Source organism: Struthio camelus, chromosome 29 (genome assembly GCF_040807025.1).
Source record: "Struthio camelus isolate bStrCam1 chromosome 29, bStrCam1.hap1, whole genome shotgun sequence".
Lineage (NCBI taxonomy): Eukaryota > Metazoa > Chordata > Aves > Struthioniformes > Struthionidae > Struthio > Struthio camelus.
In genome coordinates this window covers 418,894-429,090 of record NC_090970.1, presented here as the reverse complement: position 1 = coordinate 429,090, position 10,197 = coordinate 418,894, and the positions used below count along the sequence as shown (strand labels likewise).

General features: G+C 69.0%; 3 protein-coding genes across 13 annotated transcripts; 1 reads left to right on the top strand and 2 right to left on the bottom strand.

The window, feature by feature from the left end:
• Positions 1-103: 103 nt before the first annotated feature.
• Positions 104-4,525, bottom strand: PSMB5 (proteasome 20S subunit beta 5). The gene is made up of 3 exons (XM_068921830.1): positions 4,322-4,525; positions 2,730-3,036; positions 104-1,576 (listed from the first exon to the last, which is right to left on the bottom strand). The coding sequence occupies exons 1-3, from the start codon at positions 4,508-4,510 to the stop codon at positions 1,284-1,286; spliced, it is 789 nt and encodes a 262-aa protein (XP_068777931.1). The 5' UTR covers positions 4,511-4,525; the 3' UTR covers positions 104-1,283.
• On the bottom strand, positions 4,469-10,135 carry RNF212B (ring finger protein 212B). Of its 11 annotated transcripts, none has more exons than XM_068921817.1 (14): positions 10,085-10,135; positions 7,357-7,650; positions 7,183-7,238; positions 7,026-7,100; positions 6,834-6,949; positions 6,682-6,742; positions 6,430-6,476; positions 6,263-6,305; positions 6,130-6,169; positions 5,997-6,045; positions 5,247-5,283; positions 5,077-5,156; positions 4,962-5,002; positions 4,515-4,878 (listed from the first exon to the last, which is right to left on the bottom strand). In XM_068921817.1, the coding sequence occupies exons 2-14, from the start codon at positions 7,469-7,471 to the stop codon at positions 4,643-4,645; spliced, it is 996 nt and encodes a 331-aa protein (XP_068777918.1). In that variant the 5' UTR covers positions 7,472-7,650; positions 10,085-10,135; the 3' UTR covers positions 4,515-4,642. The 11 variants fall into 11 exon arrangements, with proteins under 11 accessions (XP_068777921.1, XP_068777924.1, XP_068777918.1 ...); XM_068921826.1 differs by lacking the exon at positions 10,085-10,135 and adding an exon at positions 6,565-6,593 and having other exon boundaries at positions 4,731-4,878; positions 7,357-7,779; XM_068921821.1 differs by lacking the exons at positions 5,077-5,156; positions 10,085-10,135 and adding an exon at positions 6,565-6,593 and having other exon boundaries at positions 7,357-7,779.
• Positions 7,470-9,232, top strand: LOC138062704 (uncharacterized). Its single transcript, XM_068921713.1, has 3 exons — positions 7,470-7,476; positions 8,014-8,423; positions 8,454-9,232. Exons 1-3 carry the CDS (start codon positions 7,470-7,472, stop codon positions 8,991-8,993), a joined length of 957 nt encoding a protein of 318 aa, XP_068777814.1. The 3' UTR covers positions 8,994-9,232.
• Positions 10,136-10,197: the final 62 nt, after the last annotated feature.

Below are 10,197 nucleotides of genomic sequence, written 5' to 3'. Positions count from 1 at the left end.
CCCCCCCACGTCCCGTGTGCTCCCGTGTCCCCTCTCCACGTGTCCTATGTGCTCGTGTCCCCTCCCCGCACACGCGTGTCCCCCCCAATCAAGCAGACGCTCGTTATCGTGACCAACACAGAGCCTTTATGCAGGGGGCGGGGCCGGGCCAAGCCCCGCCCCCAGGCAGGGTGGGGCGGGGGAGGGGGGTTACAGGGGCCGCCATGTCCGTCCCCGCCGGCTCCCGGGCCGAGAAGGTCCGGGGGGGGGGGGGCCACCGCCGTCACCTCGGTCACCGCGACCTCCACCCGTGGCCACCAAGATCTCCCCCCCCCCGTTGGCTCTCACTCCCCCCAGCCATGGTGGCCACCAGGTTCCTCCATCCATGGCTCTCGTCCCCCCCCCAACCGTGGTGGCCGTGAAGGTCCCTCACTCCATGGGTCTTGTGCCCCCCCCCAACCATGGTGGCCACCATCTCCTCGCCCGTGAAGATCCATCACCCCCACGGCTCTCGTCCCCCCAACCATGGTGGCCACCATCTCCTCCCCCATGACGATCCATCACCCCCATGGTTCTCACCCCCCCAACCATGGTGGCCACCATCTCCTTGACCACCAAGACCCTCACCCCCATGGCTCTCACCCCCCCAACCATGGTGGCCACCATGTCATTAGCCATGAAGACCCCTCGACCCCATGGTTCTCACCCCCCCAACCATGGTGGCCACCATGTCATTAGCCATGAAGACCCCTCGACCCCATGGTTCTCAACCCCCCCAACCATGGTGGCCACCATGTCCTTGGCCAAGATCCCTCACCCCCATGGCTCTCAACCCCCCCAACCATGGTGGCCACCATGTCCTTGGCCACCAAGACCCCTCACCCCCATGGCTCTCAACCCCCCCAACCATGGTGGCCACCATGTCCTTGGCCACCAAGACCCCTCACCCCCATGGCTCTCAACCCCCCCAACCATGGTGGCCACCAGGTTCTTGACCACCAAGACCCCTCACCCCCATGGCTCTCAACCCCCCCAACCATGGTGGCCACCATGTCCTTGGCCACCAAGACCCCTCACCTCCATGGCTCTCAACCTCCAACCATGGTGGCCACCACGTCCTTAACCATGAAGACCCCTCACCCCCCCACCCATGGTGGCCACCATGTCCTTGACCACCAGGATCCATCACCCCCATGGCTCTCACCCCCCCAGATATGGTGGCCACCACGACCTCGACCCCAAACCCCCCCCCCCATCCCCGGCAGCCCCGGTGACCTGGGCCCCCGGCGTGCCGGTGGGGCGGCTCAGGCGGGGCCGGGCTCGGCGGCGTAGAGCTCCTGCAGGTCGGCCACGTTGTCGGTGGAGACGCGGCGCCAGCCCGCCGGCCCCACGTGGTAGACGGTGACGCGCCCCCCCGAGTAGGCGTCGCGGCGGGTCGCCTGGAAGATGGCGCGGCGAGCCAGCCCCACGGCGGCCTCGGGGGTCAGCGCCGCCTCGTAGCCCCGGTCCAGCACCCCGTAGGCGTAGGCGGCCCCCGAGCCCACGGCGAAGGCCTGGCCCGGCACCCGCGTGCCCTCGCTGTCCACGTAGTACAGCCCTGCGGGGGGGGGGTGGGGACAGGACCATGTCACCGCGGGGGGTGGCCACCGAGCCCCTCCAGGAGGAGGGCCTCGACTCCTGGTGGCCACCCGGCCCACGTGGCCACCAAGCTCACCTAGTCTTTGGGGCTAAGATCTCCCCTCTGAGCCCACCAACCCCACGTGACTTTAGGCCTACCAACCTCCACACCGTGGCCACCAACTCTACGGACCTTCAGGGTCAAGGACCTCCACACCGTGGCCATCAACTCTACGGACCTTCAGGTCAAGGACCTCCACACCGTGGCCATCAACTCTATGGACCTTCAGGGTCACAGACCTCCACCCACAGCCACCCGCTCTACGGACCTTCAGGGCCATGGATCTCCGCCCACGGCCACCCGCTCTACGGACCTTCAGGGCCACGGACCTCCACTCGCCCACGGCCACCCGCTCTACGGACCTTCAGGGCCACGGACCTTCACCCGCCCACGGCCACCCGCTCTACGGACCTTCAGGGCCACGGACCTCCACTCGCCCACGGCCACCCGCTCTACGGACCTTCAGGGCCACGGACCTCCACCCGCCCACGGCCACCCGCTCTACGGACCTTCAGGGCCACGGACCTCCACCCGCCCACGGCCACCCGCTCTACGGACCTTCAGGGCCACGGACCTCCACCCGCCCACGGCCACCCGCTCTACGGACCTTCAGGGCCACGGACCTCCACCCGCCCACGGCCACCCACTCTACGGACCTTCAGGGCTGGGCAACTAACACCTGTGACCACCAACTCTACCTGTCTTTAGGGCTAAAGTTCCCCACCCATGGCCACCAGCCCCACCCGCCTTCGGGGCCACCAACCTCCACCCGTGGGCCGCCAGCCCCACCTGCCTTCGGGGCCACCAACCTCCACCTGCCTTCGGGGCCACCAACCTCCACCCATGGGCCACCAGCCCCACCTGCCTTCAGGGCCACCAACCCCACACACCTTCAGGCCTACCAACCTCCACCCATGGCCACCAGCCCCACCTGCCTCCACAACTACCAATCTCCACCCGTGGCCACCAAACCCACCTGCCTCTAGGGACACGCCCCCCCCCCACGACCACCAGCCCCACACCCCTTAGCGGAGGGCTACGGAGCTCCCGCCCGCGGCCACCGCCGCCTCACCGGGCCCCCGCTTGTCCCAGCCGCAGATCATGGTGCCCATGCTGAGCCCCATGCCCTTGTACTGGTAGACCATGTTGGCCAGCAGCTTGGAGGCGGCGGCCACCGAGATGGGCTCCTTGTTGCGCAGCTCGTAGATGCGGCACTGCCGGGCCAGCAGGCGCTCCCAGAAGCTGCAGTCGGCCGCGCCGCCCGCCATGGTGCCCAGCAGGTACGGGTTGATCTCGATCACCTTCTTCACCGTCTGCGAGTCGATGTAGGAGCCCGCCGTGGCCCGCGAGTCCACCGCCACCACCACGCCGTGGTCGAACTGTGGCGGGGAGGGGGAAGATTGCGGGGGTGAGGGCTGGGGGCGGGCCTTGGGGATTCACCGTGGGGTTTTGAGGAGCCTATGGACAGGCCTAGCTCCACAGAAACTTTGTGGAGCCACCATGGGGCCTCGGGGATCTACCAGGGGGCCTTGGAGACCCTATAGGCAACAGACAGCCCCACAACAGCTTTGGGGCCCCTCCAAGGGCTGTAGGGATCCTACAGAGAAGACTCAGCCCCACAAGCTTAGAAACCCCCCCCCCCACAATAGCCTTGAGAACGCTACAGAGAATGATGGTCCCACAAGTGTCTAGACCACCCACCGTGGCGCTTTAGGCACCCACCAGAGAGTCCTGGGGACCCTACGGGCAAGAGTTAGTCCTATAACAGCCTTAGAGATCCAGCAGGGGGCTTTGGAGACCCACCACAGGACTTTAGTGATCCTAAGCAGAAGGCTTGACACTACAATCATCGTGGGGACCCACCAAGAGGCTGTGGAGACCCTATGCACAAAGGGTCCACAACTGTCTTGGGGACCCAAAGGGGCTTTGGGGACCCACGGGCAAGAGTCAGCCCTGTAACAGCCTTAGGAACCCTCCACGAAGCTCTGGAGACCCACCACAGGGCCTGGGAAACCCTACAGAGAAAGCCTGGCCCCAGAAGAATTGTAGGGACCCAGCAGGGGGCTGCGAGGACCCTATAGATAAGTCCTAACTCCACAGCACTCCTGAGGCGCCACCATGGGGCTTGAGGGACCCACTATGAGGTCTCGGAGAACCTATGGGGAAGGAGCCAGACCCACAGGACCCTTACGGACCCACCATGGGGCTGTGGGGACCCTATGGGCAAGGATTGGCCCCCCAGCAGCCTTGGGAAGCCCAGAGACGGGTGTCAGCCCCACAGGGGCCACCACGAGGCCTTGGGGACCCCGGAGATGGGGCTCAGCCCCATAGGGACCCCCCCACGGGGGCAAAGACACCCCAGAGGCGAGGCTCAGCCCCACAAGCGCCCCCCCACGGGGGCAAAGACACCCCAGAGGCGAGGCTCAGCCCCACAAGCGCCCCCCCACGGGGGCAAAGACACCCCAGAGGCGAAGCTCAGCCCCACAAGCGCCCCCCCACGGGGGCAAAGACACCCCAGAGGCGAGGCTCAGCCCCACAGGAGCCACCACGGGCCCTCAGGGACCGCAAAGACGAGGAGCCAGCCCCACAGCGACCCCCGAGGGCGCCCTAGAGCCCCGAGACGGCGACCTCCCCCCTCCCCTTTTCCCACCCCACCCCACCCACCTTAAAGGCCAACGTAGTGGTGCCGTGCAGCATCTCGATGCCGGGCCCGGGGGGAGCCGGGGCGCCCCAGGCCGGGGCGGCGAGGCCCGGCGGCCCCGGCGGGTCGCGGGGGGCGGCGAGCAGCGGGAAGGCGGCGGAGGCCGCCTCGGCCGAGGGCTCGGCGCCGCGCAGCACGCTCGCCAGCGCCATCTTGGAGCGGCGGCACCGACAGCGCCGCGCGCGGCCGCTTTAAAGGGGCGACGCCGCCGCGCGCGGCCGCCTTAAAGGGGCGCCGCCGCCGCGCGCCGCTTTAAGAGGGCGCCGCCGCCGCGCGTCGCCCCTTTAAGAGGGCGCCGCCGCCATTTTGGGCGCGGGCAGGCCCCCTCGGAGCATGCGCCGCCGGCAAATGGCGGCGCATGCTCCGGTTGAGGGCATGACGAAGCGGCGCCGGGGGGGGAAGGAGGGCGGCAGCGCCATGTTGGTTGAGGGCGTGACGCAGCGGTGACGCAGCGTGTTGCCGGGCAGGACGGCGGCGGCCGGCGCCCGCCCCACGGCGCTCAGCCAGTGGCGAAGCGCAGCTGTGGGGGGGGAGAGGGGGGTGCTCAGCGGCTGCCCCACAGCGCGGGTGGGCTGCGCAGCCGCCGTGGGGCGGCCCCCTTACCTGCAGGGGCGGGGCTCCGTCTCGGCCCAGGGGGGTGCGAGCTGTGGGGCAGAGCAGGGTCATTGGGGGGGGAGGTGGGCGGGGAGGGGGCGGGGCGCGGGGGGCGGGGTCTCACCTGGGAGCGGGGGGGTGCCGTGGGGCTGCCCCACGGCCGGGGGGCCCCACAGGAGCGGCGGCGAGGCCGAGGCGGAGGCCCTGGGGCGGGAGGGGCGGCTGTGGGTGCTGGGGGGCGGTGGAGGGGGGGAGGGACGCCGCCCCCCCCTTGCGCCCCACGGCGGCGCTCACCTGTGGGTCAGGCTGTGGGCCGAGGCTGGAGACGGGGCTGTGGGGCGGAGGAGGGGGGTTAGGGGGCAAGGGGGTGGAGTCAATGGTCATGTTGGGATGGAGTGGGTGGAGCCAGGGGCCAAGGGGTGGAGCCAGGGTGGGGTTAAAGGCCAAATTGGGATGAAGTGGGTGGAGCCAGGGGGCAAGGGGTGGAGCCAGGGTGGGGTTAAAGGCCAAATTGGGATGGAGTGGGTGGAGCCAGGGGCCAAGGGGTGGAGCCAGGGGCCAAGGGGCGGAGCCAGGGGTGGGGTTAAAGGTTAGATTGGGACTGAGTGGGTGGAGCCAGGGGGCAAGGGGGAGGAGCTACCAGCAGAGCCAGTGGCCAGGGGGTGGGGCCAGGGCCTAAAGAGTGGAGTAGGTGGAGCCAGGGGCCAAGGGGTGGAGCCAGGGTGGGGTTAAAGGTCAAAGTGGGACTGAGTGGGTGGAGCCAGGGCAGAGTTAAAGGCCAAATGGGGATGGAGTGGGTGGAGCCAGGGGCCAAGGGGTGGAGCCAGGGTGGGGTTAAAGGTCAAAGTGGGACTGAGTGGGTGGAGCCAGGGCAGAGTTAAAGGCCAAATTGGGATGGAGTGGGTGGAGCCAGGGGCCAAGGGGTGGAGCCAGGGGGCAAGGGGCGGAGCCAGAGACTGAACTACAGGTGGGCCCAGGGGCGGGGCCAGGAGCTGGGGGCGGGGCCAGGAGCCGGGGGGCGGGGCCAGGACACCCAACACTCACCAGCGCTGGAGAGCAGGGGGGTGCCGGACCCCCAGCGGGCGATGCCAGCCTTGGTTGGGGGGGGGGGATGGGATGGAGAGACACTCAGCGCAAAGGATGGTGGGAAACCACCCCCCAGGGGGCGGAGCCTCACCTGCCAGGGCGGGGGGAGGGAGTCCAGCGAGGAGGAGCGGCTGCGGGGAGGGAGGTGTGAGCGGGTGCACACGCGTGTGCGAGCCCTCCCCCCCCCCATCGCGGACGACACGCGTGTGCGCAGGCGTGCTCACCTCACCACCTGGCCGCTGAGCTGCCGCCGGGGCTGCGGCGTGACTGGGAGGGGAGGAGCGAGGTCAGCGCGGGTGCGAGGCGGGGGGCGCCGAGCCCCTTGCACGAGGACGGGGTGGGGGGGGACAGAAACCCCCTTGCACGAGGAGCCGGTGGGGGGGTGTCCTACCTGTCTGCGCCGGGGAGGTGACGCCCACGGGCCGGGGCGTGGCGGTCCTAGGCGTAGAGACAAGATGGCTGACGGCGGTGGGGGGGGGGGGCCTGCCCCATGGCGTCCCACCCTCCGCCCCACGGCGCCTCTGACCTGCTGCCCGGGCGCCAGCCAGGGGAGACCTGTTGGTGGGGGGAAAGAGGATGTGGGGGTGGGCGGGAGCGAGGGGCTAAGATGGCGGCGAGTTTGGGGGGGGGGTGCAGCGCTCACCTGCAGCGCGCGGAGGTGCTGGCGCAGCTCGCCGTTCTCCCGCCGCAGGGCCTCCAGCTCCCTGCGGGGCAGAGCGGGTTGGGGGGCAGCCGTGGGGTGCGGGCAGGGAGGGGGAACGTCGCAGATTGGGGTGGGGTGGTGAGGGGGGTCACCTGTGGCGGGCGGCCAGCGCCTGGCGGGTCTCCTGCAGGGCGGCCCGAGCCCGGCGCGCTTCGTCCTCGCGGAAAGCCAGGAGCAGGTCGGTCTGCGCCCGCTGGAAGCGCCACGCCTGCGGGGAGGCGGAGGCAGCCGTCAGGGCCGCCCCACAGCACCCAGCCCCACGGCGCCCCACCGGCGCGTTTCACCTGCGAGACGCGGGCCAAGCGCTTCAGGGCGACGGCCGCCGGGCTCTCGAAGAAGAGCTTCTCCTGCGGCCGCATCTGCGGGGCAAGAGCGGGCAGACGGCCGCCTTCCCGGGCGGGAAGGGGATGGAGGGCGGCGGGAGGGTGGGGAGCGACTCACCTCATCGGAGAGGCGGAGGGACTTGCAGGCGGCTCCGCACACGGGGCATTTGCCTGCTGGGGTTGCGGGGAGGGGAGCGAGGTGGGGAAAAGAGCAGCGCGAGGGCAGCGGCCGTTGTGAGGAGCCACGGCGGGGCGGGTTGTCGGCCGCCCGAGGCGTCGACGCCACCCGTACCTGCGCCCGCGCACTGGCGGCAGAGGACGTGGCCGCAGCTGGTGACGGAGAACTGGGCGCCCTCTTGGCGGAAGCACCGGTTGCAGTGGAACCAGTCCGTGCCGGGGGCAGACATGGAAGGCAGGGGACCAACAGCCGCCCCCGGGGTTGGGGCAGCCGGGCTGAGCGTAGCAAGAGGGGGGGTGAGGAAGGAGGGAAGGGGCGGGAAAAGGGCTGAGCTCAGCCGTTACCGCACGTCCAGTTCCCTCACGGAGGAGGCTGCCGTCGCCTCCCCGCTGCCAGCCTCGGCGGCGGCTGTCGAAACAGAGCGAGGAGGCGCTGGAGGCTCCGCCGCCCCCTCAGCGCCGGCGGCGCCTCACGCGCACGCGGCGGCCGTTGGGGAAAAGGGCGGGAACGTGCGGCGCATGCGCGGCCGTTGGGGAAAAGGGCGGGAAGGGGGCGGCGCATGCGCGGCCGCGAGGAAAAGGGCGGGAAGGGGGCGGCGCATGCGCGGTCGCGGGGGGGAAGGGCGGGGAAGGGGGCGGCGCATGCGCGGCCGCGGGGGAAAGGGGCGGCGCATGCGCGGCCGCTAAAAGAGGGCGGGGCGTGCGCGACCGTTGGGAAAAGGCGGGAAGCGGGGGGGGGGGGGGAGGCCGCGTGCGTGGCCGTTGGGAAAAGGGCGGGAACGGCGGTTGGGGGGGGGGAGGGGGACGCGCTCTTGCCATCCCCAGTGCTCCCAGTGCCCCCCCTCCCAGTGCTCCCAGTGCCTTCATAGACCCTCAGCTGTGCCCCCTCTCTGGGCCATCCCAGGGCTCCCAGTGACCCTCCCCAGTGCTCCCAGTGCCGTCCCAGTGCTCCTAGTGCCCCCAGATACCCTCTTAGGGCTCCCCAATACCTCCCAGTACCCTCCCAGTGCTCCCAGTGCCATCCCAGTGCTCCCAGTGACCCTCCCCAGTGCTCCCAGTGCCGTCCCAGTGCTCCCAGAGACCCTCCTCAGTGCTCCCAGTGCCACCCCAGTGTTCCTAGTCCTCCCAGAGACCCTTCCCAGTGCTCCCAGTGCCACTCCAGTGGCTTCCCAGTGCTCCCAGGTCTCCTAGAGACCCTCCCAGTGCTCCCAGGTCTCCTGCAGACCATCCCCAGTGCTCCCAGTGCCTTCCCAGTGCTCCCAGTTCTCCTGGAGACCATCCCCAGTGCCTTCCCAGAGCCCTCCCAGTTCTCCCAGTTCTCCCACAGACCCTCCCCAGTGCTCCGGGAGCCATCCCAGTGCTCCCAGAGACCCTCCCCAGTGCCATCCCAGTGCTCCTAGTGCTCCCAGAGACCCTTCCCAGTGCTCCCAGTGCCACTCCAGTGGCTTCCCAGTGCTCCTAGTTCTCCTAGAGACCATCCTCAGTGCTCCCAGTGCCCCCAGTTCTCCTGCAGACCATCCCCAGTGCTCCCAGTGCCATCCCAGTGCTCCCAGTTCTCCTGGAGACCATCCCCAGTGCCTTCCCAGAGCCCTCCCAGTTCTCCCAGTTCTCCTACAGACCCTCCCCAGTGCTCCCGGAGCCATCCCAGTGCTCCCAGAGACCCTCCCCAGTGCCATCCCAGTGCTCCTAGTGCTCCCAGAGACCCTTCCCAGTGCTCCCAGTGCCACTCCAGTGGCTTCCCAGTGCTCCTAGTTCTCCTAGAGACCATCCTCAGTGCTCCCAGTGCCCCCAGTTCTCCTGCAGACCATCCCCAGTGCTCCCAGTGCCTTCCCAGTGCTCCCAGTTCTCCTGGAGACCATCCCCAGTGCCTTCCCAGAGCCCTCCCAGTTCTTCCAGTTCTCCCACAGACCCTCCCCAGTGCTCCCGGAGCCATCCCAGTGCTCCCAGAGACCCTCCCCAGTGCCATCCCAGTGCTCCTAGTGCTCCCAGAGACCCTCCCAGTGCTCCCAGTGCCACTCCAGTGGCTTCCCAGTGCTCCTAGTTCTCCTAGAGACCATCCTCAGTGCTCCCAGTGCCCCCAGTTCTCCTGCAGACCATCCCCAGTGCTCCCAGTGCCTTCCCAGTGCTCCCAGTTCTCCTGGAGACCATCCCCAGTGCCTTCCCAGAGCCCTCCCAGTTCTCCCAGTTCTCCTACAGACCCTCCCCAGTGCTCCCGGAGCCATCCCAGTGCTCCCAGAGACCCTCCCCAGTGCCATCCCAGTGCTCCTAGTGCTTCCAGAGACCCTCCCAGTGCTCCCAGTGCCACTCCAGTGGCTTCCCAGTGCTCCTAGTTCTCCTAGAGACCATCCTCAGTGCTCCCAGTGCCCCCAGTTCTCCTGCAGACCATCCCCAGTGCTCCCAGTGCCTTCCCAGTGCTCCCAGTTCTCCTGGAGACCATCCCCAGTGCCTTCCCAGAGCCCTCCCAGTTCTTCCAGTTCTCCCACAGACCCTCCCCAGTGCTCCCGGAGCCATCCCAGTGCTCCCAGAGACCCTCCCCAGTGCCATCCCAGTGCTCCTAGTGCTCTCAGAGACCCTCCCAGTGCTCCTAGAGACCCTCCCCAGTGCTCCCAGTGCCCTTCCAGTGCTCCTAGAGTTCCCAGAGACCCTCCCCAGTTCTCCCAGTGCTATTCCAGTGCTTCCAGTGCCCTCCCAGGGCTCCCAGTGACCCTCCCCAATGCTCCCAGTGCCACCCCAGCGCTCCCAGTGTCCCCAGATACCCTCTTAGTGCTCCCCAATACCTCCCAGTACCCTCCCAGTGCCATCCCAGTGCTCCCACAGACCCTCCCCACTGCTCCCAGTGCCACCTCAGTGCTCCCAGTGCCTTCCCGGTGCTCCCACAGACCCTCCCCAGTGCTCCTAGAGCCCCGCCCCCACCTCCCTGCCAGCCCCGCCCCCTCAGGCCCCACCCCCTGCCCAG